General features: G+C 35.1%; 4 protein-coding genes across 4 annotated transcripts; 3 read left to right on the top strand and 1 right to left on the bottom strand.

The window, feature by feature from the left end:
- Positions 1 to 2,219: 2,219 nt before the first annotated feature.
- LOC107776707 (small ribosomal subunit protein eS24z) lies at positions 2,220 to 4,970 on the top strand. The gene is made up of 5 exons (XM_016596625.2): positions 2,220 to 2,376; positions 3,225 to 3,266; positions 3,369 to 3,539; positions 4,469 to 4,555; positions 4,649 to 4,970. The coding sequence occupies exons 1-5, from the start codon at positions 2,305 to 2,307 to the stop codon at positions 4,676 to 4,678; spliced, it is 402 nt and encodes a 133-aa protein (XP_016452111.1). The 5' UTR covers positions 2,220 to 2,304; the 3' UTR covers positions 4,679 to 4,970.
- Positions 4,971 to 8,104: 3,134 nt separating this feature from the next.
- Positions 8,105 to 14,335, top strand: LOC107776708 (guanosine deaminase). Its single transcript, XM_016596626.2, has 5 exons — positions 8,105 to 8,273; positions 9,005 to 9,064; positions 9,587 to 9,777; positions 13,684 to 13,788; positions 13,903 to 14,335. Exons 1-5 carry the CDS (start codon positions 8,258 to 8,260, stop codon positions 14,089 to 14,091), a joined length of 561 nt encoding a protein of 186 aa, XP_016452112.1. The 5' UTR covers positions 8,105 to 8,257; the 3' UTR covers positions 14,092 to 14,335.
- A 979-nt stretch (positions 14,336 to 15,314) lies between these two features.
- Positions 15,315 to 17,016, bottom strand: LOC107776711 (putative transcription factor At3g04930). Its single transcript, XM_016596628.2, has one exon. It carries the CDS (start codon positions 16,852 to 16,854, stop codon positions 15,631 to 15,633), a length of 1,224 nt encoding a protein of 407 aa, XP_016452114.2. The 5' UTR covers positions 16,855 to 17,016; the 3' UTR covers positions 15,315 to 15,630.
- Positions 17,017 to 19,927: 2,911 nt separating this feature from the next.
- LOC107776709 (uncharacterized) lies at positions 19,928 to 20,840 on the top strand. The gene has a single exon (XM_016596627.2). It carries the CDS (start codon positions 20,128 to 20,130, stop codon positions 20,740 to 20,742), a length of 615 nt encoding a protein of 204 aa, XP_016452113.1. The 5' UTR covers positions 19,928 to 20,127; the 3' UTR covers positions 20,743 to 20,840.
- Positions 20,841 to 24,206: the final 3,366 nt, after the last annotated feature.

Raw genomic sequence — 24,206 nt, 5'->3', positions numbered from 1 at the left:
GCATAACCTATATGAGTCATTTGATTAAGTCTATATGAAGATTCTTGAAGGATTTAAATGCCCGAAGCATATAATTCAAAGTCTCAAAAAATGTACTCGATCAAATTACAAAGATTTTTGTACGGTTTAGAGCAATCTGGGCGCATGCGGTATAATCACCTTAGTGAAAATTTGCTGAAAGAAGGTTAGATAAATAATATTATTTTTACATATATTTTTATAAAGAAAATATCATCAAAATTTGTTATACTTATTATTTATGTTAATGACATAAATCTTATTGGAACTCCAGAAGAGCTCCAAAAGGGTCTTAAAAATATTTTTACATGGACAAAGTGAACCCATTAAGTACACAATTAGATATTCAATCACTTGAAGTGAATAAGGATCCGTTCCAACCTCTAGAAGAGGATGAAGAACTCCTTGGTCCTGAAATACTCTATCTCGGTATAGATGATGCACTTATTTATCTTGCTAATGCTAACAAAAGTGGTGCAAATCATATTGGTTATGCAGATGCAGGTTATTTATCCGATCCCCATAAAGCTCGATCTCAAACCGGCAAGCAGGGAGTATATATGATTGAGATCAGTGATTCATTCGAGAAACATGTGTGTTGGAATGTGATAAAAGACCCACAATATTATACGGAGACAATGTTGCATGCATAGACCAATTAAAGGGAGGATTTATAAAAGGAGATAGAACGAAGAATATTTCACCATAATTATTCTACACACATGATCTTCAGAAAAATTGTGACATTGATGTGCATCAAATTAGTTCAAGTGACAATCCAGCAGATTGTCTTTACCAACTTCAACTTTTGAGAATATGGTATACAAGATTGGAATGCAGAGACTCAAATATTTGAAATAAGGTTTTCTTCAGGGGGAGTAAAATGTGCGTTGTACTCTTTTTTCCTTATCAAGGTTTTTCCCACAAGGTTTTCCTTATAAGGTTTTTAATGAGGCAACCAGCAATGCGTATTACTAAATATGTGTACTCTTTTTCCTTCACTGGATTTTTTTCTACGGGATTTTTTTCTAGTAAGGTTTTAATGAGGCACATTATCTTTTAGTGATCATCCAAGGGGGAGTGTTATGAATATATTATATTATGGATGTTCATTTAGTACTCCGTTGAAAATAAGTTTCCTGAAGAAGCTTATCCATATGGGACTCCGCTATAAATATATTTATCTATTTAGTACTCTATTGGAAATAAGCCTCCTGAAGAAGCTTATCACTTCGGTACTCAGTTATGGATAAACATTACCCCCAGTAGAAGGTTATTCATACCGGGTATAATAAGCTTATCCTTTTGATACTCGGTTATGGATAAATATTACCTTGATAGAAGATTATCCATACCGGGTATAATGAGCTTATCCTTTCAGTAATCCGTTATGGATAAACACTACCCCCAGTAGAAGATTATCTATACCTGGTACAATGAGCTTATCCTTTCAGTACTTCCGTTATGGATAAACATTGCTCTCAGTAGAAGATTATCCATATCTTGTATAGTAGCAGCTTACACAGCAGCTTGCAATAGCAGCTTACCCAACAACTTTCTTTCTTGTATAAATAGAGGAGAATTCAGTTCATTATGTAGATCGGTTTGAATTCGAATAATATATCAGTTTCTCTCTATACTTGTCTTTACTTTAAAGTCTTTATTTTATAACAGAGAACAAAATTTTAAGAGATTATAGAAAGGATTTTGCATTATCAAACTAGGGGATTCTTCACCTTTCACGCGCAAGTCACGTTTTGCCTCATATTAATTTTAATGGTGTCTTTATTGTCAGTTGGACTATATGTGCTCAAGTTTTACAAATCTAAAGGAAGTAAAATGCTCATAATTATATTTGATGGACAAAATTAAGAATACCTACAAAGATAAGTTATAATTTTTGCAAAAACTATATTTTTATCATCGAACTATCAGAAACTATTGGTGCAAAACTATAAATATCCGTCAACCAAAAGAAAAATTAACTTAAATGAGTCATTCATCTAACTACTTAAACTAAAAATTTATATATAATACGTGTATAATCATATATTATTTATATATATCAGCTAAAAACGGCTATTTGTATAAAGATCCCAAAAAGAAATCAAATTAGGGCATTTGAAACCCACAAGAACCGACCCGGACCATCGGGCCCAAGAACCAAGTTAGGGCAATACTATCGTATATATAAAATCTAGGGTTTTAGATATCTCCTCCTTTCTCTCTCACTGCGTACATAGCTACTGCCTCACTCTTTGCCCTAAGAGACAGAGCTAGCTAACCATGGCGGACAAGGCAGTCACTATTCGTACCCGCAAGTTCATGACCAACAGGCTTCTCGCCAGGAAGCAATTCGTAAGCCTTTCCAATATTTTTTCCCGCTTATCTATTAATTTCTCGTTGCTTAGTCTGAATACTTTTAGATCTGATGTTAGGTATAAACCCAGTAAAAATATAATCTTGCATGTGTTGTCTGTTGGATCAGTGAGTTAATCATCAAATGTTAGAATAGTATATCCATACAGGCTATACCAACTAGTGGGAAATAAGGCTTAGTCATGTGATATGCTTGCGTTGGGTCGTGATTTATATGCCAGTAAATAAATATAGAGTAACTTGTTGATTTATTACTCCCTCCATCCAAATTCATGTGATGATGTTGACTGAGCTCATAGTTTGAGAAAGAAACACTTTTGAAACTCGCAGTCTAAATTAGCAAAACTATAGATACTTGTATGGTTATAAAATCTCTTCAATGGCAAAATGAAATGTTTAAAGTTAATTATTTCTAAATGAGACGTCATTTTTTGGACGACAGAGTAAAAAGGAAACACCATTACATAAACCCGGAAGAGGGAGTAGAATGGATGCAGAGGCGGATCTAGGATTTAAACTCTATGAGCCTTTAAGATTTATAGTGAAATTATTTTATTTTTAAAGATATGGTTCAAGTCTACTATTTGTTGCAATTTTAGTAGATTTTTCACATATATTTATGCGACGCGTTGAAAGTTATGGGTTCAGTTAAACCCGTCACGTATATGCTACATATGCCCCTGAATGGAAGGGGTCCAGCTGTAGAGGAACGGATAGTGAGGGTTTATAGCCAAACCAGCTAGTTTTGGATTGAGGCAATGTCGTAGTGCTTAGTATTGCTGCTTTCTCTGGATTTAAAGTGATAAAAAATATTTCTACTTTTGTAGATTATTGATGTACTTCATCCTGGAAGAGCCAATGTATCAAAGGTAAGTATTTGATTTTGTTGATGCTTCTTGTGTGTTTTTATAGTTCATGGTTTGAGAGGACTTTTGGGATGAGGCTGATTAATGCCTATTGCTTATGTGAAGGCTGAGCTGAAGGAGAAGTTGGCTAGGATGTATGAGGTGAAGGACCCAAATGCTATTTTTGTTTTCAAGTTCCGCACACATTTCGGAGGTGGAAAATCAACAGGATTTGGTTTGATTTATGATTCTGTTGAAAATGCCAAGAAGTACGAGCCCAAATATAGACTCATCAGGGTAAGTTATTCTTTTACATTTTGAGTGCTTGAGATTTTCTTTGCTCATTATGTTTTTCATATATGTTTTAATGTTGTTGATAAATTCCTAACATGAAAATATATTTTTTGGCTCTTTCTTATGTTTTTTCTTCTAGTGGATAAACTCTTTGACCAGTTTAAGAAACGGAACAGAATTATGACTGCGTACATCACTACATCTAAGGATGCCTACTGAGCTTGCCCATGTACTATGACCGTTTTAACTTCTATTTTCACATGGTGATTGGTTTCATTTACAGTTCACATAAATTCATTTTAGAGCTGTCCATACACTATATTCTTCTTTAGGTACGCTGAAGCTTTCAGGTTCTGCCTACTCAAAGTAGGAAAACAGAACTTTTTAAATTTCTGGCTATCAAATCACACTGTTATTTTGCTGTGTTCAATTACAGTATATAATTGTGATTTACTGTATCTGGTTCGAAGTTCAAGTAATAGAGTTGGATCCATGTGAATTAAATATTGTTGAGATCCTTCATTTAGTGAACCAAATTTTTGATCCATGTGAAATAAATATTGTTGAAATCCTTCATTTAGTGGAACCAAATCAGATATTTTTACTGCAAGTTAATATGGACAATGATTTGAAGAGAACTACATAAAAGTTGTGACCAACTTGTAGAAAATTGGATAGGAAGAAAGCAGACTTGGTTACTACAGTTTTTTTATCCTCGGATGTCTTATTGTGTTTATCCAGTTCTATTGGGGTCCCTTACCCCCTAGTGCTCTGCCCTTTTTTCCCCTAATAAAGGTGGAATTTGATTTTTACAGTCTCAGTTATATTGCATTGCTGTAATGCAGAATTTTTTGCTCTTGCCTGTTAGTGGATGTCCTTGCTCACCTTTTCTCCTGGTTTCTCATCTTTAACTCAGTGCTTTTGTATTGCAGAATGGGCTTGACACTAAGGTTGAGAAGTCTAGGAAACAAATGAAGGAAAGGAAGAACAGGGCGAAGAAGGTCCGCGGTGTAAAGAAGGTGTGTCATCATTACTGTTTTAGAGGTCTTTGTTCTCTTTTCAGTATCATCGTGTTTTTCACCAATTGTTTTGTTGCTATTTCTTTGATGCAGACCAAGGCTGGTGATGCTAAGAAGAAATAAGTCTTATGCAAACAAAAATCTCAATTTGGGATTCTTTTGGTGGCCTATGTATTTTTCTTGTGGTACTGTTGATTTTGACTTTGATTTTGGGGCAATTCAGTTATCTTCCCATGGGGATATCTCATGGAAGGCTTAGAGTACTTGAGAGTTCTTATTAGTTAGTGTTACATGTTACTATTACTTTAGTAGAGATCTTTTCCGCAGTAGAAGTTTTGTTTGGATTAAATTTTGAATGCCAAATCTTCAATATTTGGTTGTTGTCGATTGCAATCTTTTGATTGTTCTGCCTCAATTGTTGTCTTTTGCAATAGCAATCTTAATACGATATTTTCTTTCCCTTTCTAAGGAAGGAGATTACTATCTAGTCTTTTTTATGAAAATACAGAAGTAGGTAGAGTTAGATAATACAAAAAAGAGTAGAAACTTTTGCTTGCTTCCATATTTAGCTAGTCGATCGCTTATTTGAATATCTCACTCATTGTACCTTCACATCCCTCAACTTGATTAAGGATATACTGTAATCTCTCTACTTAATGTATCAATAACCTCTTTTGAGTCAGTTTCATGAAATCTCAATGTAAATCTTAGGTGCATTAGTTTCGATTTTCACCATTGGTGTATAGTGAAGGGAATGTAATTGGTAGACCAAAAAAATCCTTTAAAAGACGCACATGGGTGATGTAACTAAACTTCTATCTAAAACTCTAGTTTCTCTTAATATTTTATGGTTAGTCTTATCGTCTTTTCCCCCTTCATAGGTGTAAGTGTTATCACGTAATGATAGACACGTTTCTTCCTTGCCCATTTACTCTGTTAGAAGTTCTTTGATTCTAGTAATTATTACTAGTAAAAGATAATAGAGCGAGCAACTAAACTTCTATTTTCTTGATATTTTACGGTTAGTCTTATCGTCCTTTCCCCACTTTCATAGGTGTAAGTGTTATCACTTACAGATATTGAAGAATAACACTCTTTTTATCCCTATCCTTCCCAAATTTTCTTGAGTTAGACCTAAAAAATAAAAGAAAAAAATGTTAAAAGTTGTGTGTGCTGAAATGATAAAAATCTTTATCCGTAACAGAGATGTCAATTCACATACCAAATACAATCAAAATCTCTTTATTGCATCATCGTTTGTTCCGATTTTTTATTTTTGTTTTTATAATGAATAGGTGTTATACACCTACCAATATTTGACATTCAATTTTTTTTAGCTGTTATACAAAAACTATTCGAAAATTAACTATTTTTGACATTTAATGTTACATATAAAAAATAAAATCTCAAAAATATGCATATTTCACTAATTAAATATTTAAAAAGCTAATATATTATTAATAAAATTCATAACTAAACGTACAAAGACTTAAACTCTAAAACACACATTCTATAGGTACTAAATAAATAAATTCTTGCAAGATTAACGGAACTTTGCAGTTGCATCTTGTTCGTAGATTTCATTTTCTTACTAGCGATATAATTGAATTAGCAAAGATTGTTCAGCAAAAGAATTGCCTATAGCTTTCCTTTGAAGGCAACTAAGAGTTTAATAGTTGATTCTTTTATCGAAATATTTGTTGCCATTTGTCCAATGGAAAAAATATCATGTGCAAATCTTCAAATCTTGTTATGAGATGAAAATTTTGCTCAATGGAAAAGACTGTGTAAATTTTTTAGAATTATTATTAGTAATCTTAAAAATTCTATATGGTTGTTATGAAGAAGAAATTTTATAAAGAGTGTTATGCTAAAATATGGATGTTGATGTTTTAGTTAAAAATATGTTATAGAGACGTAAAAGTATAACTTAAAAGATCGGTTCCGAAGAAAACTTGATTGTTACCGTGAATGACTGTTATATAAAAATATTGTTATATATATATATATATATATATATAGAGGGGGTTAGCTTGGGAAAAAAGGAAATATCCGACAAGAAAGTAGTTAGCCTTCCAGAAAGTTGCTAACTTTATTTTAAACGTGAAAACGTTCTATTTTGAACTAAAGCAAGGTTAATTAACAATTTCTTGTCAACTTAATCAGTTAAACCAAATGAACATTTTGAGATTATTTTAAAAGTGAGCATAATAAGAAAATGGGTATCTTCTTTTCTCAAACAAAAAAGCAGCATATGTTGGATTTTGAGCTTAAGGAGGGAAAAAATGAAATCGCATTAATCCAAGCCAAAAGATTTGTGTTTTCTGTTCATAGAGTTTTACTACTTGATTTAATTATTGTCAATCTTTTTAATTTGAACTCTTATTGAAGTTTATCACTTTTTTTTCTTTTTATATATTTTACATTTCCAGAAAAAGGACTAGACTAAAGTTAGATGAGCTTATCCATCCTATATTCTAAAGGTGCAGATTTGATTCTCTCTCCCTTTTCATTTGTCCTCTAACTAACCAAAATAATGCATGGAAAAATTATTTTTTTATAAGGGAAGAATCTCGAGGATTAATGACTCTAAACCGAAATATAATAGTAGATAGAATTCGCCCCTTTATCCTTGTCTATTTATATATTAGATTTTTATCTGCAGATTCGACCTTGTGACGTGGTCTAATGCACACATTATTTGGTACGTTCTTATTATTGAATCAAAACTCAAGAACCTTGGAACGTAAGAAAAAATTAAATTAAATGAAAAGAGAATAAGAAAATAATACTCCCTCCATTCCATATTACTAAAAATATTTGTTCAAAATTATTTGTCAATTTACAAAATTAAGGTAGAATTAATTAAATTTTTTCCATTTTATCCTTAAAATTAATCCTTTTGAAATTGTAAACAGTACATTGACCACCTCCGTAAATATAGTGTATTAAAAGGAGTTAAAATGATATATTAGTAAAAATATCCTTCTTCTTTAATTTTTTTTAAGGAATGTGTAAAAGGAAAAGTAGACAAGTAATATTGGATGGAGGGAGTAATAGCCCGTTTGGCCAAGCTGCAAAAATCCGAGAAGTATTTTTTTTTTAAAAGTGTTTTTTTCAAAAGTACTTTTGGCACCAAAGTAGTTTGTCTTCTGAGCAGCAATTAGTGTTTGACCAAACTTTAAAAAATTACTTCTAAGTGTATTTTTCTCAAAAGTGTTTCACCTTTTTTCCAAAAATTTGGCGAAACATGCTAAGAAACAATAACCAAAAGAGAACAGTAAAGTTGAAGAGAGACGATGAAGAAGAAGAAGAAGAGCATCTTCCCCACGTAATTTTCTATTCTTTTGGAAAAAGTCCAGAAAAATTTTGGTCACATCCACCGCTTTTTAGTTGTACATAGAATCCAGTCATGGTATCCTATTTTGTCTTTCTATATTTTCCACCCCTTTTTACCTTTGCTTTATCCTCACCCAATCACTAGGTCTCTTTTTTCTTACGTACGCAGTGAGTCATATTATATGTGAAAAAAATACGTGGTTCATTTTTGATTTTGCTACTTTCCACGTTTATTTCCTATCTCTATATCTATATATTTCTCTCCCTCTACCTTTTCCCCCAAACTAACTCAATCTTCTCTTTTTTCATCAGTACCCATTTTGCCCAAATTTCTTTTCTTTGCATCTAAGGTTCGATTTCATTATGGAAGAAGCAAATGGTAAGTGATATGTACATCTTTCTGGGAATTTTCTTGACTTGAAAATTCAGTCTGATCATGGGTTTTGGTTTAATCTTGATCATTTGGGGAGTGGGGACTCGTTGTATTTTCCCATTGTGTATTTTCTTCTGTTTTTTGGGCTAGATTTTGGATCGTTATTGAGTTTTTGTTAGTGGGGTTTGGTTATTTCTTTCATTTGTTGGTGTCTGGGCATGATCTGGTTATTGGGTTTGTGGGTTGACTGAATAAAACTTCACTTTTTTGTAGTGTGGCCAGTTGAATTGCAATCCATGCCTTTTGTTTTGGTTGTGACTTGACAATTTACAGAATTCATACTGTTTTGACTTCCTAAATAAAAATAATTATGATCATGGTATATGTAATTTGAACTTGTTTTGCTACTATTTTGTGCTGTTTCCTACTTTTATCCAGCAATGGTGTATGTATATTGCTTTACTGAGGTGTGTTGCATTATGAGCTCTATGGCAGCATGATCAGTTTTTGATCACGAAATGGAGTACTAAATGAGATCCTGGCAACCACCCTTTTTATTTGTTCAATTACTTTTCTGTGCTTGTTATATATGTCTTTCTGTATCTAAATGTGGAAAAGTTTTAGACCCCTATCTTGCTGCAGTCTTATTTCGGTGCTGAATGTTTTTGAATTTTCAGCTTTACAAATTTGTTCATCAAGTTGTATAGCTTTTCTTACTTCCTTTCGTCATTGTTCAGTTGTTGAAGCGAAGGATGGAACTATCTCAGTAGCCTCTGCATTTGCTGGTCATCAAGAAGGTAATCTGAAATTCTTCTATTCATGTTAGTCTTTGCTCTCAGTTTCTTACACACTTAACTAACATAAAACTTATAAAAATTGTTTGTTTAGTGTTGCTTCATTACGTACATGCAGTGAAATGACCTTGACTCAAATTATATGCTTGTTCAGATGTCTCTTTCATCCTCTCTGCCTTTCTGTATCTTAAATAGTATCTCCACACTGTAAAATGTTTTACTTGTTTTTTATCTTTGTATATCGACTTATAATCAAATGGACATACATGTAACTAGATGGCCCTTTGAATTTACTTTATTTGGTTTCTCGCTTATATATATACTGCCCTTGATGATTACTTTTCGAAGCCTTGTTGTAGCTATTGATCCAGTTATAGTAGGAAGAATGCGAATGATCTAATATTTGCCTATCTTTTGGGAAAAAAGTGTATCGGCAATGTCTATTTGAGTAATGTTAAAATTATTTAAAAAAAAGGAAAAGAATGACATGTTAAATTTCTCTTTGTCCTCCGGAATTTTCACCAGCTGTACAGGATAGAGACCACAAATTCTTGACACAAGCAGTCGAAGAAGCTTACAAAGGTGTAGAATGTGGACACGGAGGCCCATTTGGTGCAGTTGTTGTTCGCAATGATGAAGTAGTTGTTAGCTGCCACAACATGGTTTTGAAGTATACTGACCCTACAGCTCATGCAGAAGTTACGGCAGTAAGAGAGGTTAGTGTTCCAACTCCATCATATGTTATGTGCTATAGGATTTTTGCCAATCCATGTGAATTAGAAGGATGATCCTTTTTCTAATAATATGCTGGAGGCGGCATGTTGTTGGTCTAGACTACTGTCGTTTTTCTTTTTGAGTTGTTTTCCCAGTCCATTCTTCATGTCCAATTGTCTGGTGACTCCGTTTGCTGAAGCTTTCTCTAGTTCCGAGTTCTAGCTGAACTAGTTTATGAGGTAGTCTGGCTTTATTACCATATTTGCCCCTTTTCTGGAACAGTTGGACTTGTAATCCTCGGGCATGTAGAATAAGTTGGCTGCTCGTGCCAATGCTTATCGAGCTATTGTGTGATACTGGTACCAAAAGTATCTATGCTCTTTCATTATGCCCATATTCATCATCTTATATTGCTGTGTTTTGATAATCGTCTTCAAGGTTTATTTCCCTAAAATGAAGAATCCATTTAGAAGGTCTGCGTTCGAGCTATCAATTCTTCTTCCATTAAGGTATTTTGTTTTGGATGGTTATGCTGCTGGTATATCTAGCCTTCCTATCACTGCAATAAAGTATTATCTCTTCGTACCAAATCTAGATAACCTGGTTCATCTGTATTTTGGTAGAAGTGGAGTCCAACAGTGAAGATAGTTAATGTTTTTTTTAAAGAATTTGGATCTTATGGGTACTCTTTTTATTGTAAATACTGGAAGAAGTGTTGAAGAGGGTATGAGAGAAAGCTTCGAAGATCCTTTTAGTAGGGCAGACACAATGTTGGGATAGTCAAGTTTCTTTAATGCATGTAAACATTTTGCTTTTCTTCAAGTTTTTGTGGCTCTGTTCACCTTCTCCTTGATGAGGTAGCAGAGTACTTCTTTTTCATTTTTTTGATAAAGTGGAATCCTCTTTTCTCAAGGTCTTGTAATTCTTTAATTGAACTTTTCCTTGATGCAGTGCTCTTGTACTAAAAAACGACGGCATGTACACCCCTTTTTTCAATTCAATCTTTTTTGTTTTCACTGGTACAATCCTTGAATGCTCTCTGAGGTGCATTTAGCTACTAGCACTGCAACAAAATATAGCTTGGGATTTAAAGGAATTTAAACCCTAAGCTGAATCTCTTCCATTAAGGAATTTTGCTTTGGATGGATATGCGGCTGGTATAACTTGTGTTCCTAGCACAATTAGAAAATATTATCTCTCGGTCCCAAATTTAGGTAACGTAATTGGTTTGGACACAATTTATTCTATTCAAGTAGAAGCAGAGTACTTTTTGAAGAATTTAGGTCTTATGGTACTCTTTTTATTGTACAATACTGGAGGAGGTGTTGAAGAGGATATGGAGGAAGATTCGAAGACTCTTTTAAAGAAAGCAGAAATACTTTTTGGGTTAAACCAATACACAAATATAAAATGCAGAACCATTAAGACAGAGGGATCATATGGTATGTCCATCATTTCGATGATGCATGTCTGCATTTGTTTTTCTTCAAATTTTTGTGGGTATGTTCCCTCTCCTTCATTTCTTGTGTTCTTATGATTCTTTATATTGAACTTTCCTTGATGTGCAGTGCTCTTGAACTCAAACAATGACATCTTCAATACCCCCTTTGTCAAATCATTCTTCTTCGTTTTCCTTACAATCCTTTTCTGTTTTGAGAAAGGTAACCTTGTTAAGTCATCGACACAAAAGACTGTTGCTAGCCATATTTACAAACTCAAAAAGAGCAAACATCATCCTTATTCTTTTCACGAGGATTCCTTTTACAAGGATTCTATGAGGTCTAGTATAGAGCCTGCTTCATTTACATAGTTCTCTTTACACCAGAAATGAAATAACAATATACAATTCATCTTTTTCCATTTGATTGAGTTGCATCTATCTTCAAAAAATCTTGCATTTCTTTCCATCCAGACAATCCACCATTTGCAAGCTGGGATTATGCTCCAACATTCCTTTTGTCTAATGCTGCCCTTGGTACAATCTATAAGGTGCATTTAGGCGTTAGCCATTGCTGAGATAGTATACGGGCCTAAGTCTCTAGTACTCAAAGGGGTAAAGTGGTATAACGAATAGTTGAGGAATAAATGCTAGCTGGAGGAGTGTTTTAGTAGGTCTACTGCTTTTTTATCCCTTTTAACTTAAACTGAGACTTTATGCCTAGACTTTGGTTTAGACAGATAGATTCTTGATAACTTAGAGCTGATTTATCTTGAAGTTTATGCTGCATATGTTGGACTATTATTAGAAAATACGAGAATTCCACAAAAGAAGAAGCAATACACCAAGCTCTACTGAAAATAGTTGGAGAAATGGTTAAAGCACAAAAGAGAACTAGTTCAGTGGGGATATATTTGAACTGGATGTTGGTTCGAGAAACCAGACCTTAACCGGTGATGGAAGGAGATAAAAGGCCCATGGACCTTGTAATGCTTACTTTGGTGCAGTACATTACTTAAGGACAAAAATACAAATGAAAGAGCAATTGCTTCACCAATAACTGCTGTTAGTCTTTAGTGGTGCAGGTTACGGTTGCATAGCCATCCCAAATATCCCTTTGAGATTGCTGGGTCCCTTGCCTCCTGAAAATCTAGCACTTAACATACTAGGATGTTGCAAGGGGTAGCAGCAATATTGTAGCATGATGTGGCCAGCTATCACAAAGATATTAAATTACTACTAAAAAAAAGCGCGAATATCTGACGAACGTCCCATCGGAAATCGGCTCATCCTAAAGGAATTTTTGACATAAAGTCTGTCAGCAACGTTTTCTGACTAGCCAATTTCTGACTGATTCCATCGGAAATTCAACGTCTTTTTAGTAGTAAAAGAAATTTAATCAATCAACTATCCGTCAATACCACACGAAGTTGGAGTTGACTAGATTCAAAAATCATTCTGCTCTATCGGGCATAACAATGAATTCTTTGCCATGAGGATTCATCAACTCACCAAACCTCTCTCCTTTATCCGAACTTTTTTTTTTCCTGGGATTGGAGGGTGGTGGAGGGATTCCCATTCCCAATCTTACTATTCACCATCCTGTTTTGAAGCATAGTAACATGTGGGAGGAGTTGAACACATGTTAGTTAAGAGACATTGAGCAGTTTTTGCTCAAATTCCCCCCCCCCCCCCTCTCCTTCCTTCCTTTTATGGGCTGACCGATGTCAATACTTTGTGGCTGTGCTGGCAAAAGTTCTTGGCCACTAAATATTCTGCACCGCTGTTTCTTAGGTTGGATATGCAGTGAAGAAAGGTAGTTGGTGAAGGAAATGAATACAATTCCAGTGATAGGATTACTATAACACCCAAATTTCTCTGGTGGTGGTTGCGAGTGTTAGAATTATTTTCCTTAGCTTCTGCTATATTTGCTTGCTCTCCTGCCAAAAATGTTTACGATGGATTTTCACAATCCAATGTTACGGAGTTGACATGTGTTTTTAGTTCCCTAACGAATTGATGGTGTTCAGTTAGAACTGATCATACACAGCTTTGTGATGTAATTGTCAACTGACATCTCCTTTTAGCGAGTAATGGGGCTAATGAAATGACATCTCCATTTAGTGAGCAGTGGGATGATGTGAAGAAGTTTCATCTTATACTATTGGAGATTCATAGTTTGAAAAAACGATGTATTTGATGCATCAGATCTCTCTGATGAATTAACAAGAAATTAATGAGGTTAAAATAAAGATTGTTGACTAGTTATGAGATACCTGTCTGAACAATGAAGCAGCTTTGTGATGTCAAGGTATATATGAAAGTGGATTACTTGACAAAGGGGTGGTCAAGCGTCACTTGTCATGTGATACATACATAATTCTCCTTTGTTTTGCTGTTTTATGGAACTACAAATTTCTGTCAAGTATTTTTCTCGCATCTGATCTCATCACTTTTGACAAATCTTCAGGCATGTAGAAAGCTCAATCGATTTGAGCTCTCAGATTGTGAGATATATGCTTCTTGTGAACCCTGTCCGATGTGCTTTGGCGCTATCCATCTATCACGTATCAAGGTGTGTATACTTGTGCCTTTTGACTCTTTTCCATTTTGTTATTCTTTTGAACTGAACAGGCTCCTCCTTTTCATTTTGACAATGCTGATGCTTCTACCTGTGTCCTTTGCACAGAGGTTGGTATATGGGGCCAAAGCTGAAGCTGCAATTGCTATTGGGTTCGACGATTTCATTGCGGATGCTCTTAGAGGTACTGGATTTTATCAGAAGGCTCAATTAGAGATCAAGAAGGCTGATGGTAAGGGAGCCCTTATAGCTGAGCAAGTGTTCGAGAAGACCAAAGAAAAGTTTACCATCTATTGAGAGAAGACCTACACATTGTAAGGGAAGAAAACTACAGTCATCTGATTTCATTACTGATCCTGCTGTTGATAAACTAATTATGCTTTCTCTGAATAATATTTCAAGGCACTCATTTTCTCAAATTGTATGTATCTGTTGAACTTAACATGTGGATACCAGTCAGGTCGACAAGCCTCTTTCTTTTTCCCTTTTCTTTTGTTTAATAATAATTCTTGAAGGAGTTAGAGATATTACTTTCGGATAGTAGGAAGGGGAACGGTATCAGGGGAAGGACTCGAGGGCTTGGTCTTCGACGGATGTGGGGGTTTTGGTGTCGACTGGTGCAACTAGAATTCCGCTCTGCTGCTATCTCGTTTTAAACTTATGCGTGAGAAATTTTTGCATCAGAATATGATGGAGTTCATACGGGCAAAGTCTCTTCTGGTTAGAGTTAAAACTATAACGATGCAAGTCGGTACTAATTTTGAAGTGGGAACAGAGATGACAGCCAATAATACTATGACTCTCACTCCATAATGGTTTTGAATGTAACGCTAGAAAGCACTTGATTACATCCCAGGATAGAACACTGGGTACTGGAAGTTATAGCTTGTTCAAGCATAGGGAATAAATATTCAAATATGTTCCTGCAAATCATAAAAATAATATTTACACCAGAGCAATAACGCATGACTTGTATTCGTCCATATAAAAACTTCACTTAACTATGTTACTATTTCTATGATTTCTGTTGATAATACTGATATATTGTCTCTTCTTGTTTTCGTTCCGTCTTTCTAAGCCGAGGGTCTGTCGGAAACAAACTCTCTGCCCCAACGGGGTAGGGTTTAGGTCTGCGGACACACTACCCTTCCCACATCCCACTTTGTGGGATTTTACTGGGTCGTTATTGTTGTAATTCACTAGATCGCTTAACATGGTAAATCTATATGGTTGTGTAAACGCTGAGTGTACATAAATTATTGCCCATCTCATTTATCTCATATTAGAGGCTTTGGAAAGCATCTATCTAATTGGAAATTTGCCATAACTAGTGCTTACTCAAGAGAACATTCACTAGCTACACAGGTCCCTTGTCACCACTGAACTTAAAAGTTCTCAAACAAAGACATTAAGTTCGCTCTACTTTTCTTGAAATCAAAAACAGAATAGGCACCTTTGGTTCTTGTAAAGGCAGAGCATATACACAAAATAGGAAAATGTAGAGAAGCAGCAGCCCAGCATTTCAATCAGAGAGATCAAGAACTGACATTAACTGAACAATCCGCTTCTATCAATTCATTTCTATATACAAAATAGACAGCATCTATTGTTGCAACAGTCTTCAAACAAGCAGAGCATATAACAGGACTGTCAACAATTAGAACTCATTATTCAACCCCCAAAAAGTTAAATACCTAAAGAGCGGCTTCACAATGTATCCAATGCTACAACTATCAGCCATTATATCATCAACAATCTGATAAAACTATCAACTAGAATTATTTGAGAAATGTATACATAAAAAAGCAACCTCTTTTTTATTATTGTCATCAGCAACTAACTTCCCATTGATCTCAGCTCCTCCAATTGTGCTTTGATCTGATCTTGAACCAGCTCTAATCGCTTGGAATACACTTCCAACTCTAACATTTGTTGCTTCCTCCATTTCTCGTCCCCCGTCATTTCCATGCTCATTGCACCTCCCCCGAACCCTAATGGGATCGGACTGATCCCCATTCCTCCGAATCCAAACCCTCTGCTAGGCCCATTCAAATTCGCCACACTGTTCAACAACTCCTTGAAAATTGGTGATACACAATTCCTCACTGTTTCCTCAATCAAGCTAGGGATCGAAGCAGCCACTGTGGCTGTGGCTGTGGCTGTGGCTGCAACCTCAGCCACGGGCGCAGCTGCCAATGGCACAGTGGTGCTGCCACCGGATGGCTGATAAGGCTGTTGCTCAACTTTAACTGCTTCTGTAGATGCAGCTGGAGATCGCTTTCGTGGTCTCGGAGTTTTAATGTCAATTCCGTTAGGGTTAGAGTTAAGGTTAAACTTAGGGCTATGATCAATGAGATCATTTGCATAAGGGTTAGGGTTAACGTGAGCATCGTCATCATCCAATCCACCGTCTTCCGGCGGGGCATAGAGAACGACAGCGCCAGCAACGCCGTTAGAGCCTCCGCGGACGGCGGAGCCTAAATTAGTCCAGATCTTGCGAGAGATCTCGAAAGTGGCGTGATCGTGAGCGCTCTTGAAGACGAACTCCTTACCCGATCCCATCTTGCTCATCACAGTCCTGTACTTCTTCTTCAACCGCCGGAGCTTCTCGACCAGCTGGTTTTTGTTGAAATCCAGCTGGAATTTGCTCTTGATCTGGTCGTAAAATGCAGTCGTATCGTAATGGTGCTGCGGCGTTGACGAATTGTTCAAGCCGCGCTGAATCGTGTAGTCGAGGAACCCCTGTAACAGCTCAATCTCGTCCTCGTCAGTCCACAGACGTTGAAACAGCTTCCGTTGAGAGTCGTCGAAGGTCGCCGACGGCTTCTTCTCTGGCAGAATAACGGGAATAGTGAAATCATCGAGCCGACGTCTTTTAAGATCGGGGTAAAGGGCAAGAGAATCAATGGGGGAGACGCCAACGCCGGAGACGGCTATGGTGACCTCGCCGGCGAGAGGAGGGGAGGAAGTGGAGTCGTCATCACCGTCAACGTCGACGTCATCGTCGAGGTTATCGTCGTTGTAGACTGGTTGATGCTGGTGGTGATCTAGAGAAGCCATGGGGGAGTGGGGGTTGAGGGGGTGGGGTTGGGGGGTTAAGGTTCAGTGAGCTAAGGTTAAAAAAAAAGTGGTAAAGAAGGGTGCGGTGCGGCAGTGGTTAGGCCGAAAGTAAAGGGGGTCACGAGCAGGGGTAGGGGGAATGATGGGGAGGTTGGTAATTTTGAGGTTGTTTCGTGTACGACTCGGGTTGGGGTTGAAATGGTTGACTAGATCGGGATGATGTGGTGCACACGTATACGCCTGCAGTATAACTGGTTCCCTGGTAAGCATAACCTCACCAGCTTTACAATCATTTAGATTAGCTAATTATAAAAATAATGAAATTTTACGTCCTATAGCAAAGATATATACCTATTTATTATAAATCAAAATTATTTTAAAATATTATTTTCTATAGCTACCTTTTATATTTTATAGCAAAATAAGTATTTATGGTATATACTACCATCGAGGCATGAAATAAGACGTGAAATACACTATTTATGTTTCTCCGCTCTCTTAGACAGTTGGACATACCTATTTTTAAGGTAATTGTCGTTACTATATTCGTGAATACATGGCGCGAATACATGTGAATATATGCGGATACAGCTGGACTGCCCTGATTTTAGGCGTTTTTTACTGCTCAAATACATGTGAATACATGTGCGTACAACTGGACTGTTTTGATTTTAGGAGTTTTTTGCCGTGGTATTCATGAATACATGGTGCAAATACACGTGAATACATGCGCGTACAATTGGACTGCCATGACTAGGTGTTTTTTACTGCTGCATTCATGAATACAACAACGAACATGTGAATAGCTGTACTGCTTTGATTTTAGGCGCTTTTTGCTGAGGTATTCATGAATACATGGCGCGAATACATGTGTATACATGCGCACATGTGTATACATGTGTATACATGCGCGTACAGTTGTACTACCCTAATTTCTAGGCGCTAGCGCGAATATAACAAATACACTATCATAACAACTGAATAGTAGTTATAGGAAGTAATTATGTATATGGTATCTATAGGAAGTTAATAGCCACTAAACAATAGTTTCTGAAAATTTCTCAATTACTGTTAAAATTCAAATGTTGAAAATCATTTTTGACTTGCATAAATTAATTTTATATAAATAAGTAGGTACTATATATTTGCAAGAAAATATTGAAACAAATAATAACCAGTTGGAGTAATATGCTTAGTAAAAAAAAGTGTTGATAATTTTTTTAAATGACCAAAAGTATTTTTACAAATTTTGTAAAGAAATTAAGAAACGATGACTCTGGAATGAAAGACAGTTAAGAGTTTTATTTTGAAAAAGATATTTAATGAATTTTAGCTTAAGTAAAGATATTACTACTAGAAAGAAGTAATAAATTATTATTTTAAGTTTAATATAGTAGAAAAAATAGGCATTGATTGTGAAAAATTATTTATACAATTAAATACAGTAAATAAAATAATACTTAGATCATTTCCTGGTAAAATCTTGCAGTAATCCGCAAGCTGAAACAAATGGTAACTAACACGTGGTATTCTTAAATTATTGGTCCAATCTTCGATAATCCTTTCATTCTCTTTTACTTCTCCTTAATAGACTTTGTACGCCCTTAACAACAATAGATGAAGTCTATGATTTACCATAATATCCGGGGCGAAGTTACAGTATTGGTTGCGGATTTGGTGGAATTAAGTAGCTTTTGCTCCAATTCATTATTTGTATTAAGAAATCCAATAAATATTTACAAATTATTAATGGGAAATTTTCATATTAAAACAACTAGCCTTCCTATTTTTCAATTTTATAGTTCATATTTCAATTTACAACCAATTAGCTCAAAAATAATTGGCTAAAATTCAACGTTCAACTCCAATAAGTTCTCAAAATTACTATTTAACTTTTAAAAAAGATTCCTCAAACTTTTAAGTTAATTTTTCAATCAGTAACTATGACTCAAATATTAGTTCAACAAACCATTTTTTGGGCGGTGAAAATTAAATTTTTAACAAGCATAAATATGTGGGTTTAAATTCCGAATTTGATTTTGTGAGAAATTTGGAGTGGATGTTATTTAGACTTGTTAGAAATAGTATAAGGGGATTGTATATAAAATTTGAAGTCATTTAATGGAGATTTGGGCTGGTTTTAAACAAGAATTACAACTAAAAATCGTGGAAGAAATTCGTCTACAGACGCTTGTATAAATGTGTATAAAAGTGTATAATAGTGTATAAGGTGTGTTTTTACACTCATATACACTATTATACAAGATTTTACATAATTATACAAAAAACTGACTTCGTCTTCTTCCTTGCGTCTTTTCTAAAATTTAATTCAATTCTTGCTCAAATCTACTCCAAATCACTTCAAATTTAAATTTTAAACTCCTTTTGATATTTTCAATCAATTGGAACAACACCCAATCCAAAAACTAACAAGTTCAAAAAAACCCATTTTCGAAAGCAAAACTTTGAATGGTCTTCAATGGTGGACTTCTACTCTTCAATTTTCTTACATTGCAACCAGGTGACACAAGGTAAGAAGCAGCAATGGCGGACGACCTCTTGAAGCATATGTAGAAGATGTGAGAAGAAGAGGGAGTGAAAACAATAGTTGTGAGAACAAAAATTTAACTACATAGCTTTTAGAGCAATGGTTGTAACTTGTAAGAACAGATTTTGAATTTGCTAATGGTTTCAAAATATGTACAATATAGGCTAAGTTGGGTAAAACTTAAAAACATGAGCCATTTTTGTTACGGTGTGAAGTCATGTGTATTTCTTGTAATTCTTTCATTATTAATTTAGAATTCAATAACTTAAAAAATTATAATCTCAAATCCATAAGATTCAAATTCTAGCTCCATCTTTGATAGTATCCATTATAATGATAGTATTTTGATAAGTCTTGAAAAATGAGTAATTAATGATAAAAATAAAACAAAATAAAAAAATTCTTTTCTTGATATGCTAAAATTAATAAGTAAAAGGAAGTACATATTTTCTGATTAAAAGGGAAGAAATTAAAAATAAGTTGAGAAAATAAAGAAAGTATATTAGAATCAGTTTATATTTATACCTTATCCAATTCCCAAAATTTGATAGGGCATATGCTCTTTCATGGATCCCTGTTGGTTCCTCTATATCCACAAGTTCCTTCCCGCACAGGCACAGCAAACAACAAGACCATTGATTCACTGAAACCTTTACCAAAACATAGCCATTGATTCATCCCAAGGAGCACTGTAATAAAAAAGAAAAAAAGAAGAACCATTTTCAATGGCTTCAGCAACTGCAAGAGCTTCCTTCACATTCACACCTAATTCACTCACACAACCATCTTCTCCAAAACCCAAACCCCACCTCACATTCCCACCTTTTCACCTCAAATCCCACTCAGTTTCCTCCTTTTACAGAAACCCAATTAAAATCCAATCACTCAGCTCACTTTCAAAGTCCATTGATGTCTCCAAAGAAGACAAACCCATCTCAGAACAACCCACTTCCGAGACACCCAATTCAGAACCCGAGCAGCAGCAGGAGGAGGAGAAATTTGACAAGCGAAGACTTGAGGAGAAGTTTGCTGTTTTGAATACTGGGATTTATGAGTGTAGGTCATGTGGGTTCAAGTATAATGAAGCTGCTGGAGACCCTTCTTATCCCATTCCTCCTGGTTTGCCGTTTGATCAGCTGCCGGCGGACTGGAGATGTCCGACTTGCGGTGCTGCGAAGAGTTTCTTTGATAACAAGAGTGTGGAGATTGCTGGGTTTGCTCAGAATCAGCAGTATGGGTTAGGTGGTAATACTCTTACCTCTGGCCAAAAGGCATTGCTTATATATGGTGGACTGCTTTTGGGCTTTGTGTTCTTCTTGTCTGGTTATTTTCTTCAATAAGTTAATATGAGAAAATTTTGAAGTTAGTATGTGTGTGTGTGTATTTATACATGTATAAGAATTGTACATCGTTTAGAATGGAATTTTTCATTTTAACATCGGGGAGGAATCTTTGATAACAGTCAAGTAGAGCTGTAGAGGTGTAAGTCAGTCCGGTCGAGTTCATAACATAATTTCCAAACAAGCTAAGGGTTAGTTCAATGGTGTTTTTTCATAATATGAATCAAGCTCAAGCAAGGTTTAATCCAGTGGATCATGAGTACTGACTATAACATGCCCATTTATACACTAGTGACTCGTGTATCGCTTTTTCAAGTATGATTTCTCTTGCTCGTGTTGATCAAGGATGCTGAAGCAAAACTTAGGCATTTGAACAATGGAGCATTAATAGGTAAAATATGGCTCGAATGTGCTAATCCAATGCACCGTCTCTGTTTAAACAACATTCTTAATTTACTGTGAGCAATGAAAACTATTCTTTCTCCTTTTGTTTGCTATTTATCATTGATTTATGTCATTGTATCGTCACTTTTGGATTTCACAATATTTTCTTTGGCAATTAGCAATCTTGTTATGTTGACTGTTAGATGGTGCATTATCCCTTGATAATTTATCATAATGCACATGACACATAATTTGTGATCAAAGGTATACTATTGCGTCTTACTTAGACTGTTAGACACCAAAATTGACAGAGTATTAAGGTATGCTATGAAGAAAATGTATTTTATTCTATCTTTACTGTTACATCTAAAATCTTTGTGCTATTTTTTGTCTCCGCCATTTTCAGTTTCCTTCTTGTTTTTGGTTGAGATGTGTGTTTGGAGCTCCACCGCTGTTTGTATTAATGTCCAAGGGTGATCCAGAGAGAAACTATCTTTTACCATCTCTTCCTTCTCATAAGATTTAGTGCTCCCAGAAGTATTGAGAAATGAGAGTTCTTCGTTTATGAGATCGTGTCTATAATGCGGCTCTTCCTTGACACTGTCCGTAAGCTACATTTGTTTCCCATTTCATTTTTGCGTTGGTTTTCTTTGATGATGTACTGCAGTACTAGCCAACTTGGATCAATTAGGTGCTAGGCCTTGATGTATTCCTCCAACATCTTCACTTCAGTTTCAGTCATTTTAACCCTTGCGCGTAGATTCTTTTGATCTGTAAAGAGTATTGTATATTAAACGAAAAGCACCAAGGAGGTGCATGAGTTACATGTACAAAAATGAAGAAGCACCAACAATAAGAGTACCAAGGATATAGAAAAGATGTACGCAAAATGAGAAACTAACTGAGTTTGAGATAGTACCCGTGGATAGATTAGTTGTTTACCAAGTGAACCTATTTGATAGATCCAAAACGTTGATAGCTTTTCACATGAGAGTATTCTAAATCTTTCAGCGTCTAGTCGTGCTCTATTGACATAACAATTATGTACTTATCTTGCACGAATATGCTCGTTATTCTGTATCCTTCTCTGAGTATTATGTGGAGCGCAGATCTGCTCTTTCTCACTCTGGCCTCTTTGATCAAGTTAATAAACCGAGTATTTGATTCAGTCCATGGATTTTTCTAACAGACCCCCCTATGCTGGTGTCATTATTCTTCTGTTTCTTATGTTAAATGAGATTAGCATTCTTCTCCAATATTGTCTCTTGTTTGGTGAAAGGTATTTCTAGGTTTGACTTCCTTAAGGATAAGGTCTATTTGTCAAGAAAAATGAAGTGAACAAAAAGGAAAGCCATTTTCTGGCGTGTGTTTGTTTGAATTGGAAAGGAAAATTTAGATATGAAGAAAGTAGTAGTTGGTCTTAAGTTTGTTTCAAGGGAAAGTTGCAGTTTATAGACTATGTTTTCGGGGTTTTAATTGCATTTTTGGCATGGACACTTAAACTTTTACATTTCAAATATTGGCATTTTAAATTCTTGACTTAAAAGGATCTGTTAATTTTAACAAAATTTGGTGAATGTAAATAAATGACCCTACAAACTAATGAGCGATGGGTCATTTTGTCATCTAAAACTACAGAATGAAATAATTTGTACTAAATAAAGGGTTCAAATTTTCCTTCGTCTTTCACCTAAATTTGCCATCCGTTAATAGTTGGCAACAAAAACACCTCGCAGTTTCGTTTTCACATCATATTTGCCATTTTTTTCCATCTCAACAAAATGATTTTTCGTCGTTTTTCACCATTGTACATATAAGCTAACCTTTTATTAGGCACATAATGGAGAGGAAATCTTAGTAGCTCAGTCGGTTTTACCTTATTGGTGGGTGGGTTGGCTATCTGAAGTTTCACCTTGTTGGTGAATATTCGATCCCCCACCCACATAATTGTAAATTGTAATGAACAGGAAACGCAAATCCTTCAATTACTGTAAGAGAAATCAAAATGGAAATGTAAATACTGCATATCCAAGTAAATAAAATATTCATTGACATAATAATATAGTTTAGTTAAACATGTTAGATTTCCAGTCAGCTGTTTTATGCAAATCCTCAGGAGATGGATTTGGATTATCAGCAGCTAAATAGAAACCACTGTCTTTTACAACCCACAAACACAGACCATTTTTATAATTATGTGCACATGGAGAAGTATTATTAAATACATCAAAAATTTGATACTTTGAACCCCAATAAAAGTGACAATAGAACTCAGTAGTACCAAAATAATTCCATTTAAATCCGAAACTAAATTCCTCATTCACATTAAGAGTACGAAGGCCAAAGTCATTTTCTCCAGACTGAATTCGATAACTCAATTTCTCAGAATTATTTGGGAGATTATTGCGAATGACAACAGTAAATTTGGGGCTAAGGGTAAAGCCATTTATCAAGTGCATGTAGTTAAATAACAAAAACAGTATGAAAAAGAAGGATTTTGACCCAAGAGGAGAACTCATTCTAAGAGTATAGCTTGGAAATATTATTTTATTTAATGGTTCTGGAATATGAGTGTACACGACTTATATATACACATAACTAATATACCAACTAAACTTCTGAGATACCAACCTATATGTGCCCTCAACTAATTTTTTTAGTTAGAATAGTGATTTGTAAATAAATTACTTACATAAACTGACTGTGTGAATTATATTTATAGTATCAAGTGTTTTGATTGGCTATAAAAGGTTATTTGATTTGTTTCGTAGGTAGTCAAATTAGCTACCATAGACAATTACCTGTTGTTGCATGTCATATTGACTTGATGGTGTAGAAAAAACTTAGATGGATTTACCTTTTAAGGTTCCTACAACTAAATTCCTTGCATTAATGAAATTAAGGGATCCATATTTGGTATTTGCTGAAATTTTTGTGATTTTAGCACATCATATGCACATAAACATGTATCCTATGTTAAAAATATTGGGTTCAGTTGAATTTATTTTACTCCCACTTTATCCCCTCCCCATTTGTATAGTGATTCTAACGATGCGTCGATAAAATCAGCCAATAAAAAG

The sequence above is a fragment of the Nicotiana tabacum genome, chromosome 7 (genome assembly GCF_000715075.1).
Source record: "Nicotiana tabacum cultivar K326 chromosome 7, ASM71507v2, whole genome shotgun sequence".
NCBI lineage: Eukaryota > Viridiplantae > Streptophyta > Magnoliopsida > Solanales > Solanaceae > Nicotiana > Nicotiana tabacum.
The sequence above is the reverse complement of the archived record's forward strand: the minus strand, read 5'-3'. Positions and strand labels throughout refer to the sequence as shown.

Excerpts from the sequence above, each read along its gene's own strand:
- LOC107776707 (XM_016596625.2), top strand. The coding sequence starts at position 2,305 with ATGGCGGACAAGGCAGTCACTATTCGTACCCGCAAGTTCATGACCAAC. Across the intron at positions 3,267-3,368 it reads GAAGAGCCAATGTATCAAAG|GCTGAGCTGAAGGAGAAGTT; the intron begins GTAAGTATTTGA and ends GCTTATGTGAAG. Across the intron at positions 4,556-4,648 it reads AGGTCCGCGGTGTAAAGAAG|ACCAAGGCTGGTGATGCTAA; the intron begins GTGTGTCATCAT and ends TCTTTGATGCAG.
- LOC107776711 (XM_016596628.2), bottom strand. The coding sequence starts at position 16,854 with ATGGCTTCTCTAGATCACCACCAGCATCAACCAGTCTACAACGACGAT.
- LOC107776709 (XM_016596627.2), top strand. The coding sequence starts at position 20,128 with ATGGCTTCAGCAACTGCAAGAGCTTCCTTCACATTCACACCTAATTCA.
- LOC107776708 (XM_016596626.2), top strand. Across the intron at positions 9,778-13,683 it reads AAGTTACGGCAGTAAGAGAG|GCATGTAGAAAGCTCAATCG; the intron begins GTTAGTGTTCCA and ends ACAAATCTTCAG. Across the intron at positions 13,789-13,902 it reads TCCATCTATCACGTATCAAG|AGGTTGGTATATGGGGCCAA; the intron begins GTGTGTATACTT and ends TCCTTTGCACAG.